We start from the raw sequence: 16481 nt of genomic DNA, 5'->3' as shown, positions 1-16481 counted from the left end.
GAAAAAAACATGAGCCACGGGGAGAGAGAATATGCAAACTCCAAATATACAACAGACATCAGGTTCGGGATCGAATTCACGACCTCCTGTATACCATCCATAATGCAGGTTTTTTTAGGTTAGATCGCATAAATATATAAATGTATCATTAAACCCTCCTCCACCCGACACAGCCAATTATCCTGTATACCAGGCGAGGTAGTTAACATCTCACCACCGTGGCGCCCTCAATAAACTCACTTTAAATTTACAACGGGGGGAGGGGGCGAGGTTATGTGTGGCCCAATGTTTGTTGTCCCTAGCCATAGTTGCTACACCAGGAGAGAGTGAGAGTCCTTCACTTTCCACGCGTGCATTCGGTATCCGCATCTTCTGACCGGATGTTTGTTTGTTGGGCACGTTGCTAATATCCCACAGATTTGCGCCTTTTGGAATGAATCGGGGGCCATCGTGTGCCGCCATCACGGTCCAAATTTGAACACTTACAGTGCATATTACTTGACTAACTTGTTTGTCTGTCCTAGGACGGAAGACCCAAAGAATATTTACGAAAAAATTGAGCAGATTATAATTGTATCTTGTGTAAATTTAATGGCAGTGAATCTTGCAAAAGAATGTCATCAAACACTTCACTTCATTTCACTATAGCACTGTATTAATGGCAGTGATTCTTGCACTAAATAATGTCATCAAACACCTCACTTAATGTCACTGTAGCACTGTATTTAACTGATCTTCAATTTGTTCAAATTCACTGCTCTGATACTTTATTCTCTTCTGCTTTCGGTCGCTGTGGTGAAATAAATTGGAATTCGATAAAATATCTGGAAAATCACCGAGAAATGTCTAATTAGACTTACCTTTTGTCTCAAGTGCTGAATAAATAAATAAAGACACCAAATCCACTTTGTTTCTGCGTAGAATAATTGATTAGATTCACTTTCAATAAAGAAACGTGAAACTTAAAGCGAATTTGCAAAAAAATATTTCCGCTCGACCTTCTGCGTGAGTGTAAAATCCACCCGTCACGCGCGTTACACACGAACATACATTATTGGTTCATTATAGTAGTAATTAAGATTATACACAAACAGCAGCTGCAGCAGCAGCAGCAGAAACATCAGCAACATCGCCACCCCTTATTGTGAAATCACCGTAGGCTGTGTCTGTTAAACACAGCAGCAGTGCCTTGCCGCGTGATGATAGCCATGTGCCACATAGGGACAGCTGCCACTGGGGGTGCCCCTAGGCTAGACCATACAGAAGCAGCAAAAACATCGCTCCCCCTTCAGTGAAACCACTTCAGGCTGTGACTGTGAAACACAGCGGAGGTGCCTTCCTGCATGACGATTGCCCTTCGCTTTTAGAAGGATGGCAACGTTAGCAAACGCACCCAAACCATTGATATTGATATTGTGAAACCATAACGAATGCACAAAACCAATATTATTGATGTTGTAAAACCGTAGCAAACACACAAAACCATTGTTATTGATCAGTTTAAGACCTAGGCTTTCGCGACCAATATTGTTCATAATAAAGGTTTTTGGGTGAGATGGCGTCAGTATAAACGTGTCATAACCCTCCACCACCCAACACAGCCAGTAAAGTTGTCACGTAAACAATGCGCCAATTAGTTACTAGTATATAGTAGTGTATAGTAGTGTATAGTGTAGTGTATAGTGTAGTTTACTGCTTCAGCCCACCGGTGTGTTGGAGAGTAAATTTTCAACATTTACAATTTGAATACGGCGCTTAGCTGGTAATTACATCCAGCATTATCAGGCGATTTGCCAGAATAGTGAAGCAATCCACCTGCTTCAGGTCTTAAATACAGCGAGATGACATCATCACTGAACCCATCAGGCACAGAGATCAGAGCCAGAGGAGTGGCGGTTATTGTAATTATAGTTAGTAATCAGTTAATTAGTATGCGTTTTCTCTGTTAAGATGTATTACTTAATAATACGCTTCCAGGCCACACTAAGCCTGTAGCTTTCAGAGCAGTTAAAATAATTAGTATTTCTCCCAATTTCAATGGATTCTCGAATTAGTCTGGGCCAATAATGATTAACTTTTCACAACACTTCAACGTTATCATCGTAACATATTGGCGCGTTGTTTACGTGACAACCCTTACTGGCTGTGTCGGGTGGTGAAGGGTTACAATACTATCTTACGCGATCTCACCCAAAAATCTTTATTATGAACATTGTTATTGATGTTGTGAAACCGTAGCAAATACACAAAACCATTGCTATTGATGTTGTTAAACCAACGTGGTGACCGGACCCTGCTCGCTTCCCTCGTAACCCCTCCTCTGCATTGACGACCCCTGCGCAGGGATCCGGGATCGACATCGGCGACATCTCGGAGCGCATGGCTCTGCGCAAGCGGCTCAACTGCAAGAGCTTCGCGTGGTACCTGGAGAACGTGCTGCCCTCACTGCCACGGCACGATGACATCGTCCAGTACGGGGTGGTGAGTTCCAAATGCTTTTAGCTCTTTGTCTTTGATTTTCGGCTCTCACTTTCCAATCACATGTTGATCGCATGTTGATCACATGACAGATACGAATTAAACAGGCGGTTGTAGCGGCCCTTGCGAGCCGCTACTTGTCCTAGCCCCCCGCCCCCCCTCAGTTGGGCCCTGCATATTGCGGGAGGGGAGGTGTCCTCATGGGCAGAATGGAGAGTTTGACAGGAGGGGAGGAGCCCGATTGATTGACAGGAGAAGGAGAAGCCAAAGGAGAGAGATGGGCCGCATGGGGCATGATGGCCCGGCCGCGTCGTCGCCTCAAACATAAAGTTATGAGGGTGGAACAACGAGACATGTGAGGGTGGAACAACGAGACGGGTGAGAGTGGAACAACGAGACGGGTGAGAGTGGAACAAAGAGACGGGTGAGAGTGGAACAACGAGACGGGTGAGAGTGGAACAATGAGACGGGTGAGAGTGGAACGAGACGGGTGAGAGTGGAACAACGAGATGGGTGAAAGTGGAACAAAGAGACGGGTGAGAGTGGAACAACGAGACGGGTGAGAGTGGAACAACTAGACAGGTGAGAGTGGAACAACGAGACGGGTGAGAGTGGAACAACGAGACGGGTGAGAGTGGAACAACGAGATGGGTGAAAGTGGAACAAAGAGACGGGTGAGAGTGGAACAACGAGACGGGTGAGAGTGGAACAACGAGACGGGTGAGAGTGGAACAACGAGACGGGTGAGAGTGGAACAACGAGATGGGTGAGAGTGGAACAACGAGACGGGTGAGAGTGGAACAACGAGACGGGTAAGAGTGGAACAACCAGATGGGTGAGAGTGGAACAACGAGACAGGTGAGAGTGGAACAACGAGACGGGTGAGAGTGGAACGAGACGGGTGAGAGTGGAACAACGAGATGGGTGAAAGTGGAACAAAGAGACGGGTGAGAGTGGAACAACGAGACGGGTGAGAGTGGAACAACCAGATGGGTGAGGGTGGAACAACGAGACAGGTGAGAGTGGAACAACGAGACGGGTGAGAGTGGAACAACGAGACAGGTGAGAGTGGAACAACGAGACGGGTGAGAGTGGAACAAAGAGACGGGTGAGAGTGGAACAAAGAGATGGGTGAGACGGGTGAGAGTGGAACAACGAGATGGGTGAGAGTGGAACAACGAGACGGGTGAGCGTGGAACAACGAAACGGGTGAGAGTGGAACAACGAGATGGGTGAGAGTGGAACAACGAGACAGGTGAGAGTGGAACAACGAGACGGGTGAGAGTGGAACAACCAGATGGGTGAGGGTGGAACAACTAGACAGGTGAGAGTGGAACAACGAGACGGGTGAGACGGGTGAGAGTGGAACAACGAGATGGGTGAGAGTGGAACAACGAGACGGGTGAGAGTGGAACAAAGAGACGGGTGAGAGTGGAACAAAGAGACGGGTGAGAGTGGAACAACGAGACGGGTGAGAGTGGAACAAAGAGATGGGTGAGAGTGGAACAACCAGATGGGTGAGGGTGGAACAACTAGACAGGTGAGAGTGGAACAACGAGACGGGTGATACTGGTGAGAGTGGAACAACGAGATGGGTGAGAGTGGAACAACGAGACGGGTGAGAGTGGAACAACGAGACGGGTGAGAGTGGAACAACGAGATTGGTGAGAGTGGAACAACGAGACGGGTGTGAGTGGAACAAAGAGACGGGTGAGAGTGGAACAAAGAGACGGGTGAGAGTGGAACAACGAGACGGGTGAGAGTGGAACAACGAGATGGGTGAGGGTGGAACAACTAGACGGGTGAGAGTGGAACAACGAGACGGGTGAGACGGGTGAGAGTGGAACAACGAGATGGGTGAGAGTGGAACAACGAGACGGGTGAGAGTGGAACAACGAGACGGGTGAGAGTGGAACAAAGAGATGGGTGAGAGTGGAACAACGAGACGGGTGAGAGTGGAACAACCAGATGGGTGAGGGTGGAACAACTAGACAGGTGAGAGTGGAACAACGAGACGGGTGAGACGGGTGAGAGTGGAACAACGAGATGGGTGAGAGTGGAACAACGAGACGGGTGAGCGTGGAACAACGAAACGGGTGAGAGTGGAACAACGAGATGGGTGAGAGTGGAACAACGAGACAGGTGAGAGTGGAACAACGAGACGGGTGAGAGTGGAACAACCAGATGGGTGAGGGTGGAACAACTAGACAGGTGAGAGTGGAACAACGAGACGGGTGAGACGGGTGAGAGTGGAACAACGAGATGGGTGAGAGTGGAACAACGAGACGGGTGAGAGTGGAACAACGAGACGGGTGAAAGTGGAACAACGAGATTGGTGAGAGTGGAACAACGAGACGGGTGAGAGTGGAACAAAGAGACGGGTGAGAGTGGAACAAAGAGACGGGTGAGAGTGGAACAACGAGACGGGTGAGAGTGGAACAAAGAGATGGGTGAGAGTGGAACAACCAGATGGGTGAGGGTGGAACAACTAGACAGGTGAGAGTGGAACAACGAGACGGGTGAGACGGGTGAGAGTGGAACAACGAGATGGGTGAGAGTGGAACAACGAGACGGGTGAGAGTGGAACAACGAGACGGGTGAGAGTGGAACAACGAGATTGGTGAGAGTGGAACAACGAGACGGGTGTGAGTGGAACAAAGAGACGGGTGAGAGTGGAACAAAGAGACGGGTGAGAGTGGAACAACGAGACGGGTGAGAGTGGAACAACGAGATGGGTGAGGGTGGAACAACTAGACGGGTGAGAGTGGAACAACGAGACGGGTGAGACGGGTGAGAGTGGAACAACGAGATGGGTGAGAGTGGAACAACGAGACGGGTGAGAGTGGAACAACGAGACGGGTGAGAGTGGAACAAAGAGATGGGTGAGAGTGGAACAACGAGACGGGTGAGAGTGGAACAAAGAGACGGGTGAGAGTGGAACAAAGAGACGGGTGAGAGTGGAACAAAGAGATGGGTGAGAGTGGAACAACGAGACGGGTGAGAGTGGAACAACGAGATGGGTGAGGGTGGAACAACTAGACGGGTGAGAGTGGAACAAGGAGACGGGTGAGAGTGGAACAACGAGACGGGTGAGAGTGGAACAAAGAGATGGGTGAGAGTGGAACAACGAGACGGGTGAGAGTGGAACAACGAGACGGGTGAGTGTGGAACAACGAGATTGGTGAGAGTGGAACAACGAGACGGGTGAGAGTGGAACAAAGAGACGGGTGAGAGTGGAACAAAGAGACGGGTGAGAGTGGAACAACGAGACGGGTGAGAGTGGAACAAAGAGATGGGTGAGAGTGGAACAACCAGATGGGTGAGGGTGGAACAACTAGACAGGTGAGAGTGGAACAACGAGACGGGTGAGACGGGTGAGAGTGGAACAACGAGATGGGTGAGAGTGGAACAACGAGACGGGTGAGAGTGGAACAACGAGACGGGTGAGAGTGGAACAACGAGATTGGTGAGAGTGGAACAACGAGACGGGTGTGAGTGGAACAAAGAGACGGGTGAGAGTGGAACAAAGAGACGGGTGAGAGTGGAACAACGAGACGGGTGAGAGTGGAACAACGAGATGGGTGAGGGTGGAACAACTAGACGGGTGAGAGTGGAACAACGAGACGGGTGAGACGGGTGAGAGTGGAACAACGAGATGGGTGAGAGTGGAACAACGAGACGGGTGAGAGTGGAACAACGAGACGGGTGAAAGTGGAACGAGACGGGTGAAAGTGGAACAACGAGATGGGTGAGAGTGGAACAACGAGATGGGTGAGAGTAGAACAACGAGACGGGTGAGAGTGGAACAACGAGATGGGTGAGAGTGGAACAACGAGACAGGTGAGAGTGGAACAACGAGACGGGTGAGAGTGGAACAACCAGATGGGTGAGGGTGGAACAACTAGACAGGTGAGAGTGGAACAACGAGACGGGTGAGACGGGTGAGAGTGGAACAACGAGATGGGTGAGAGTGGAACAACGAGACGGGTGAGCGTGGAACAACGAAACGGGTGAGAGTGGAACAACGAGATGGGTGAGAGTGGAACAACGAGACAGGTGAGAGTGGAACAACGAGACGGGTGAGAGTGGAACAACCAGATGGGTGAGGGTGGAACAACTAGACAGGTGAGAGTGGAACAACGAGACGGGTGAGACGGGTGAGAGTGGAACAACGAGATGGGTGAGAGTGGAACAACGAGACGGGTGAGAGTGGAACAACGAGACGGGTGAGAGTGGAACAACGAGATTGGTGAGAGTGGAACAACGAGACGGGTGAGAGTGGAACAAAGAGACGGGTGAGAGTGGAACAAAGAGACGGGTGAGAGTGGAACAACGAGACGGGTGAGAGTGGAACAAAGAGATGGGTGAGAGTGGAACAACCAGATGGGTGAGGGTGGAACAACTAGACAGGTGAGAGTGGAACAACGAGACGGGTGAGACGGGTGAGAGTGGAACAACGAGATGGGTGAGAGTGGAACAACGAGACGGGTGAGAGTGGAACAACGAGACGGGTGAGAGTGGAACAACGAGATTGGTGAGAGTGGAACAACGAGACGGGTGTGAGTGGAACAAAGAGACGGGTGAGAGTGGAACAAAGAGACGGGTGAGAGTGGAACAACGAGACGGGTGAGAGTGGAACAACGAGATGGGTGAGGGTGGAACAACTAGACGGGTGAGAGTGGAACAACGAGATGGGTGAGACGGGTGAGAGTGGAACAACGAGATGGGTGAGAGTGGAACAACGAGACGGGTGAGAGTGGAACAACGAGACGGGTGAGAGTGGAACAAAGAGATGGGTGAGAGTGGAACAACGAGACGGGTGAGAGTGGAACAAAGAGACGGGTGAGAGTGGAACAAAGAGACGGGTGAGAGTGGAACAAAGAGATGGGTGAGAGTGGAACAAAGAGATGGGTGAGAGTGGAACAACGAGACGGGTGAGAGTGGAACAACGAGATGGGTGAGGGTGGAACAACTAGACGGGTGAGAGTGGAACAAGGAGATGGGTGAGAGTGGAACAACGAGACGGGTGAGAGTGGAACAACGAGATGGGTGAGAGTGGAACAACGAGACGGGTGAGAGTGGAACAACGAGATTGGTGAGAGTGGAACAACGAGACGGGTGAGATTGGAACAAAGAGATGGGTGAGAGTGGAACAACGAGACGGGTGAGAGTGGAACAAAGAGACGGGTGAGAGTGGAACAAGGAGACGGGTGAGAGTGGAACAAGGAGACGGGTGAGAGTGGAACAAAGAGATGGGTGAGAGTGGAACAACGAGACGGGTGAGAGTGGAACAACGAGACGGGTGAGAGTGGAACAACGAGATGGGTGAGAGTGGAACAACAAGACGGGTGAGAGTGGAACAAAGAGACGGGTGAGAGTGGAACAAGGAGACGGGTGAGAGTGGAACAAGGAGACGGGTGAGAGTGGAACAAAGAGATGGGTGAGAGTGGAACAACGAGACGGGTGAGAGTGGAACAACGAGACGGGTGAGAGTGGAACAACGAGATGGGTGAGAGTGGAACAACGAGACGGGTGAGAGTGGAACAAAGAGACGGGTGAGAGTGGAACAAAGAGACGGGTGAGAGTGGAACAACGAGACGGGTGAGAGTGGAACAAAGAGATGGGTGAGAGTGGAACAACGAGATGGGTGAGAGTGGAACAATGAGATGGGTGAGAGTGGAACAATGAGATGGGTGAGAGTGGAACAATGAGATGGGTGAGAGTGGAACAACAAGATGGGTGAGGGTGCCACAGGGAGCAATGTCCCGGGGTGTGCACGGCTCTGCTGATCCCCCAGGAGCCGATGAGTGATAGACGGGGGAGTGTAAAGAGGTCAGTTAGGGGCGATAATGTTTTCTAATAGTTTGAAAACAGAAACGCGGGAGCAGGTCATTGTTGAATAATGCAGACGTGCACACATGAGCCATGCCTGTTCATAACGCAGGTGGTGAACGAGAAGAGGAAGGAGCTGTGCCTAGACCGCGGAAACCCAGCGCTCAACACGCCCATCCTGTACTCCTGCTACGGGTACCAGCCGCAGGTAGGCCGCCCCACCCATCAGGTGCATGCCACTCGGTTGGCTACGTGCGTGTGTGTGCGTGTGTGTACGTGGTGCATCGGCCAGTCATCACAGTCAGTCAACCCGTGGCACCTGGGTTAGTCCCGTGACCTCCTGCAAGCAGGCGTTCGACACTTCACCTGGCCTTGAAGTGCACATAGCCTGGCACAAGCACCGTGGTGACATCACCGCCACTTAGTCGCGAATGGCGGTTGTTGTGTATATTGAACTTCTTTCACACCATACGTAGCCAACCATACTAATGTATGTGATTCTAAATGTGGATGGAAATGTCGGAAGACCCGGAGACAAATCCACACGACCACGTGGAGAGAGAGAGACACGCAAACGCCAAATACACAGCAGCAGGCGTCGTCAGGGTCGAGATTGAACCCACGGACCTCCTGCATACCAGACGAGGTAGTTAACATCTCCTCGCCACCATGGCGCCCACATCTGCATGTGATCCACCAACCCAGGCAACCACGTGCAGCAGCAGCGTGGCCACCACCACCGTGACGATCGTTGCCGTGTCGACTTGGGGGGTCTGCACGCATTACTGCAGCGATATCCATCTGTACCTTCTTCATGGTATTAGAGTATTGCCCCCCTCGCTAATAAGCATGGGTTACCTCCAATGTGCCGAGAACACCTTCATGTATGTAGAGGATCGCAGAGCTTGGGGGGTGATTGTTGGCAGCACCGGCTTCTCACCACCACCGCGTGGCTTCTGCTGCTGCTGCCTTCCAGCTCCTCGTATGTGGTTCCTCCTCCTGGCTCTTCTGAGTCTCTGTGTGCATCTATGGGGGTCTGTGGGTCTATGGGTCTCTATGTGAGTCTACGGGTTTGTTGTGGGTCTGTGTGTCTCTATGTCAGTCTGTGGGTCTCTGTGTGGTGAGTCTGTGGGTCTTTGTGAAGTGAGTCTGTGGGTCTCCGTGTGGTGCGTCTGTGAGTCTCTGTGTGGTGAGTCTGTGGGTCTCTGCATGAATCTATGGGTCGGTGTGGTGAGTCTGTGGGTCTCTGTTGTGAGTCTATAGGTCTCTATATGAGTAGTCTGTGGGTCTCTGCGTGGGCCTGTGCCAATGATGATGCCGTGAGCTGCCTCGCGCCCGTCCCTCTGTCTGTCCAGCTGGCCGTGAGGACCTCCTCGGGCCTCGTGATGGTCGGCTTCAACGTGGAGCAGGCGAGCGCCGGTGCGGTGTGCCTGGGCACGACCGAGGATGGCGAGCGGCCGGCCCTCGTGGAGTGCTCCATGGCCATGGAACTCGGCCGCTTCCTCAGCTTCCAGGTCACTACTCTGGCACTACGGCCTCTCTGTGTCTGGTGGGGGGGGGGGTCTGTGTGTGAGTCTATGAGTCTCTTTGTGAGTAAAGTCTGTTCGTAAAGTTGATTTGTTCGTAAGTTTACCCTTACTCTGTCGATTCCAAACATGTTGTATGGCATGTACACTAAACGCGGGGAATGGATTTAAAAGTTTTAACATCTCTTGTAGATGTAGATACCACTGGTTCTTTACGTTCTGCAGATGTAGATGCCACTGGTTCTTTACGTTCTGCAGATGTAGATGCCATTGGTTCTTCACGTTCTGAAGATGTAGATGCCAGTGGTTCTTCACGTTCTGCAGATGTAGATGCCACTGGTTCTTCACGTTCGCAGATGTAGATGCCACTGGTTCTTTACGTTCTGCAGATGTAGATGCCACTGGTTCTTCACGTTCTACAGATGTAGATGCCACTGGTTCTTCACGTTCTGCAGATGTAGATGAAGCTGGTTCTTCATCTTCTGCAGATGTAGATGCCACTGGTTCTTTACGTTCTGCAGATGTAGATGCCACTGGTTCTTTACGTTCTGCAGATGTAGATGCCACTGGTTCTTCACGTTCTGAAGATGTAGATCCTATTTCCCTTTAGTGCTCGTGTTTCCTCTCTACTATCTTGAAAAGGTTACCAAGAGATGTCTGCACAGTTGCTCTCTTCTTCTGTTCATAAATCAACTTGTAACAATCAATAGCGTTGTGCTCGTGAAAAGCAGAGAGAGTGTCGTAGTGAACTGCACAGCGACAACACAACAACAGATCATGTTGGCAGCCTAGGCAGAAATGCTGGGAATGTGTCTCGGTGTGTGTGTGTGTTTCGAACAAATTAACTTCCGAACAGACCTCTGGAACCTAGAGGAGTCTGGCAAAACAAGCCCCTATCTCCTCGTTGGTGCCGGACAGTAACGCTGTGGGTGAGCAGTGACATGGGGTGAGGGTCATTTTCGATTGATCATTCCCCTCAAAGTGTTTGTAGCCACAACAGCGGCCAAATGGGGGCTCTGGATGGGTGCGAGGGGCTGGTAACCACCTTCAATTTAATTATCACAAAAGCACTTTAAAAATATCAAGGTAAGCTTGTGTCAGAGTCCCCGAGGGAACAGGCGTCTATGATGTCTCTTGGCCAAACCCCATTTGGCGGAGACAGGAGACTGAATAGTTACCCTCGGGGCTCCTCCATAAACAACAAAAAGCCACTGCAGGTGGCCACGTGGAATGTTCGAACACTCACTGCGGAGGACAGGCTGCCACTCTTCTGTCGGGAGCTGGACCAGTACAGCCTGTATCTCTGCGGTATTCATGAGATCTGGTGGACCAGCTCTGGCTCCTGCCACCATGAGGGGTGGACGGTCCTCTCCTCGGGGCAGGAGACTGCCAAACAACAGGGAGTGGCTCTTCTGAACAAAAGCATGAAGGGTAAGTGGGAGCGTGGTGGTGAGATGTGGGAAGCTGTAAGCCCCAGGTTACTTTTGGCTCATCTTACCATCAACCAGAGGCAAGGAGTGGTAGTCGTGGTTGCTTATGTCCCTACCACAGATGAACATCAGTGGAGGGATGAGTCAGATGCCTTCTATGACGTCCTGTCACAGGTGCTAGCTAAAGTGGCCCCTTGGGATAGAATCAGACTGTTGGGTGACTTTAATGCCCAAGTTGGTCATGATGCTGGCACCTGGTCTGGAGTGATTGGAGGGCATGGGCCAGATCAACTCAATAACAACGGTAGGAGGCTGCAAGACTTTTGTGCAGCCCATGGGCTTATAATTACCAACACGCTGTTCCGGCATCGGCAGATCCACTCAACATCATGGATGCACACCAGGTCCAAGCAAGGACATCTGCTGGACTACATAGTGATGGAACAGTGGATGCGGCCCATGTCCTTGACACCAGGACCTACCGTAGAGCTAATCTGCCCACTGACCACTGGCTTGTCATCTGTAAGATGCGCCTGCCATTCTTCCACTCCGGTTGTGGGTGTACACCCAGGTCCCTATTCAAACCAACAGTGGCCTGGTCTCGGCAAGTTGATGAAAGTTGCAAGCAAGAATTTTATCATCGCTTGCAACTGGGATTGCCATTGTCCCCCACTTCTCCTGATGCCGAGGTGAAATGGGCGAGGTTTAGGGCTGTGGCTCATGCAGCTACAATGGCTGCTTTGGGTACATGGTCCCAACATTACCTGAGATCCTGGCTGACAGAGGTGTTCAGGCTGGCTGAGAAAAAGCGATAGGCCCACTCTCACCGCCTACAGCATCCCACGTCAGAGAATGAGAAGGCTTACCGCAACCTTCGCTGGGAGATTAGGAGAGCTGTGAGCCACTGCAATGATGGATCATGGTAGCGGGTTGCTGAGGAGATGCAGTCTGCCTCAGTAGCCCGCGATCAAAAATCACTCTTTAACTCTGTAGTGACATAGCGCTGACTGCTGTACAGCAGCTGCACTGCAGGTAGACACTTAGTGCACACGCCGTTGAGCATAGACACGGTGGGTGTGCCAGCAGGGCGGAGGTACTGGGGCAAGGTTCACGGTAGACCTCATGGGGAGGCCCCTGGAACCCTCTGGTGGGTTCGAGAAGGGAGGCACGGCTAGGGCGGAGGCAAGCCGCGCCGAGGGGAATAAAAGCAGCGGAGAGAGAGCTCTGGGCTGCCAGTTCTGGGAGTGGACTCGTCTCGTCGCCGCTGTCATTGTCACCGCATTCACGGCTGCCACCTTCGCCCAATCATTGGACGGCTGGACAGCGGTTGGCTGTACTGGTGGACGCTGTCGGTGCAACACGGACAGGGTCTTGTTTGGGTCGGGTCATACAGCAGCGTGGTCGTGAGAGAGGGAGGGGGGGGCTGGACTTGGTGGCAGTGGAAAGTAATAAAGGAAGGACGGTGCCCCCTGGACTACCTTGTCTCCGACTGAGTGCGTGCGCCGCACGCCACCCGCACACACATAAGCCCCGCCGGGGAAGAAGAGATCTACGACACTACAACTTCATCAAAAAAGTAACTTGTAGTGCCACACTTATCACCATCATTATGGGAAAGAAAGGTGATCCAATCTCCGACCCCCAGAAACAGGTTTGCAGATTTGCTGAGCATTTCTGTGAGGACTTGTGGGAGGGGAAATCCCTCAGCCTGGAAAACATCAATGGGCAAAGTGTGGATGACCCTGCTGAGGCAGCTGTGCCTCAAATATTGGAAGAAGTAGTCAACCACTGTGAGTGGCTGACTGAGGTGCGATTTGTTCAGGAAGTACAGAAGGAAATCCAGAGTCTGGCACCAGGCAAAGCACCAGGCAGAGATGATCTCCCAAACGAAATGCTGAGGGAGGGTGTCATTTGTGCGCAGACTGCCCTATATGACATCATAACAACAGTCTAGACTACTGGATGGGTTCCGCAGGATTGGAAGAATGCTCTGGTGGTCCCCGTCTTTAAGAAGGGGGACCGCACAGACTGTAACAACTACAGGGGCATCTCCCTCTTCAGTGTACTGGGAAAGATCCTGGCAAGGAAATATTCAACATCGCCTTACCAGGCATGCTGAGGAGAACCTTACGGAGCCCCAATGTGGACAGATGCCATATTTTTTGTCCGTCTGCTTCAGCAGAGGTTTAGGGAATTTCAACAGGACCCACATCTCAGGTTTTCGACCTGGTCAAGGCCTATGATACTATCAGGAGGCCTGGGCTCTGGGTTATTCTTCGTGCTTTTGGAGTCCCTGACTCTCTGCTCACAATCATTAAGGACCTTCATGATGGTGAGCAGGCCCAGGTAAAACTACGTGCCCATTTCCTGTTCACCTTGAGGTGTGACAGGGATATCTTCTGGCTCCCACATTATTTAACATCTATTTTGACCACATAGTTTGTGAAGCCTTCGATGGCTGTACCGGAGGAATTTCCATCTGGTACAGATACAATGGGATTCTAATCAATACCCAGGTGTGGTCAAGAGATGGCTCCCTATTGGTCAACCATGTTATGTATGGTGATGATCTGGTGAATGCTGCTCACTCAGAGGAGGAGTTGGAGGCTCTGCTGCTGAACCTGGATCGTGCAAATTAGAGGTGGGGCCTTACCATCAGCCCCACCAAAGCTATGCACCTGCCTGGGTATGTTGTATCATCAGATACTCAACCCCCATAACTCCCAATTGGTGATGGGGCAGTTGTGGACAGAGTGGAGCATTTTCCATACCTGGGCAGTGTGCTCATGACATGCTCCGGTTTGACAGCAGAGGTCTCACTTTAAATCAGTTGAGCGGCATTATCTTTTCATCGTCTGCGTAATGCTGTGTGGAAGCTACCTGGTCTGTCACTCCACACGAAGCTTCGGGTCTTCTCATCCATGGTCATGGCCTCCCTTCTCTATGCTTGTGAAACGTGGACCCCCCTAATGAAACATCTTCGCCGGTGATAAACATTTAGGCTGGCCTGCCTAGGATCAATCTTAGGTTTAACCAAGCTGGATTGTGTGAGGAGCTCACAAATCCTTGAAATATCTGGACAAAGTCCCATCAGTGAGCTCCTCCGGCAGGAGAGGCTGCATTGGCTGGGTCATGTAGCCCGCATGCCCAGCATGCCCAGCCATGGCATGCATAAACAGCTTTTGTTTGACCGGATAGAAGGGGCTAAACGGGCGTGGCACGGGCTAAAGGAGAGATGGAGTGATGTGGTACAGGAGGACGTGTAGCTGAGTGGACTTGCTGATGACTAGTAACAGCGGTGTTAAGATCTGCCTCTGTGGAGGAGGCTCGTGAAGGACGCTACTGGGCAGTTGGAGGCAGTCACCCTTAAGCAACAACGGAGGGCAGAGGAGTGACGCTCACAACATTGAGCGGAATTCCGTGTGGCTAAAACGCAGCAAGTTGGCATAGTAGGTGGCACAGGTGGTGCATCGGCCAGTCATCTCAGTCGACCCATGGCACCTGGGTCTGTTCTGTGACCTCCTGCCAGCGATCATTCGACACTTCAAGTGGCCTTAACTTGCACATAGCCTGGCACCAGCGCCGTGGTGACAACACCGCCATTTAGTGGTAAATGGCGGTTGTTGTGTGTTTTTCTCTTTCTGTCTCTCTCTGCAAATCACAGTATCTCTCTCTCTGCCTCTCTCTGTGTCTCTTTCCGTATATCTCTCCACATCTCTGTTTGTCTCTCTGTCTGTGTGTGTGTGTGTGTCCAGGACGAGCAGCTGAAGACGCACGATGGAGCCAAGTGCATGGAGCTGAGCGAGGATTTGGAGGAGCATCCCGGCAGTGTTCTCCTCGTCCTGCGGCCGTGCTCCGGACAGAGGTGGAGCCTCGCGTTCTTCCACAAGACCACGTAGTCCATCACATAGTCCCTCACGTAGTTCGTCACGTCGTCCGCCATGTGCGCACACTTCCATCCCTTGCGCAGTTTCTGTCCCTCCACCATCACCCTCCCCCCACCCCTCCACCCCCCTACAATATCGATCGGCGTTTAGTACCGTTGTACCGGGCTCTCGTTTTGTTGCAATTTAAACTAAAAAAAACACAGACCATCGTGAAAAGAAAAAAACCTAAACTATTCCAACTATTTTTTATTTTACCAGGTAAGGCCCCCCACACTGAGCTATGTGAACTCCTTTTTTCAAAAGTGACCTGCCCATATCACAAATTATAGCCTTAAAGAAGTGGCTTATCATCATCATCGTGTGGAGAGTTATAGCAGCAGCCAAATACCCCTATAAGTTTAGTTGATTCTAAATGTGGAAGGGAAAAACCGGAGTGGGAAAAACCGGAGTAGGACACCAGAGAAAATCCACACAACCACCACGGGGAGAGAGAGAGAGAGATGCACTAAATTAAAATATACAGCAGGCATCAGGGGTCGGGATAGAACCCACAACCCTCCTGCATACCACGCCTAGGTAGTTAACATCTCCGAGCCACTGTGAACGTCTAAACAACGTTCAGTCCAGAACTTCCCAGGCACGTAGTTGGTCAGAACCCCCTGTCACGCCAATTTCGAAACTCTTACGCAGTTTCTGTTCCTCCACCTCATCCTCCCCTCCAATGTCGTTCGGTGTATTGTATCTATCGGTGTATTGTACCTATCGGCGTATTGTACCTATCGGTGTATTGTACCTATCGGCGTATTGTAGCGATCGGCTTATTTTACCGATCAACTTATTGTACCAATTGGTGTATTGTACCGAATGGTGTATTGTACCGATGAACGCATTGTACCGATCGGCATATTGTACCGCGCTCGCGTTTTGTCACAATTAAAATCTTTAAAATAAAATACGAATGTGAAAAATAAGAATAGGTTTTCACCCTTTTTCTGATAATGATAACATGTGAATATTGTGGGTTTACTCCAACACACAGGTGTGCTTAACTAGTAACGAATTTGCCACGTTCTCTTTACATGACAAACCTTAGTCATTGTCTGTGTCGGGTGGTGGCAGGTTTAACGACACGACACATTTATATCTATGCAATCTAACCCAAAAAAACCTCTGAATAAAACAAGAGTTGTGTTAAGATGTTGAAACACCAAATAGATAACTACTGCAAGGAATCAAGTCAACATTAACCACACATCGCCCTTGTGGTAAAAAATGCAAACAATCAAGTACTAGCTTATACAGAGTTGATGCCTTGGGAAAAAGGTATC

At 50.8% G+C, this 16481-nt stretch overlaps 1 protein-coding gene across 2 annotated transcripts in view; it reads left to right on the top strand.

Annotated features, from left to right (window-relative positions):
• The window catches only part of LOC116956391 (polypeptide N-acetylgalactosaminyltransferase 18-like), a 49774-nt gene extending 33647 nt beyond the window's left edge, over positions 1-16127 (top strand). For both annotated transcript variants that reach the window (XM_032977978.2, XM_032977979.2), the window contains 4 exons: positions 2344-2481; positions 8423-8518; positions 9666-9824; positions 15022-16127. In XM_032977978.2, coding sequence (XP_032833869.1) covers positions 2344-2481; positions 8423-8518; positions 9666-9824; positions 15022-15165 — 537 coding nt within the window. In that variant the 3' untranslated portion in view covers positions 15166-16127. The remainder of the gene's footprint in view (positions 1-2343; positions 2482-8422; positions 8519-9665; positions 9825-15021) is intronic.
• The last annotated feature ends 354 nt before the right edge of the window (positions 16128-16481 follow it).

This window comes from Petromyzon marinus, chromosome 65, assembly GCF_048934315.1.
Source record: "Petromyzon marinus isolate PM22_M1 ecotype Great Lakes invasive population chromosome 65, UKy_Petmar_22M1.pri1.0, whole genome shotgun sequence".
NCBI lineage: Eukaryota > Metazoa > Chordata > Hyperoartia > Petromyzontiformes > Petromyzontidae > Petromyzon > Petromyzon marinus.
The sequence above is the reverse complement of the archived record's forward strand: the minus strand, read 5'-3'. Positions and strand labels throughout refer to the sequence as shown.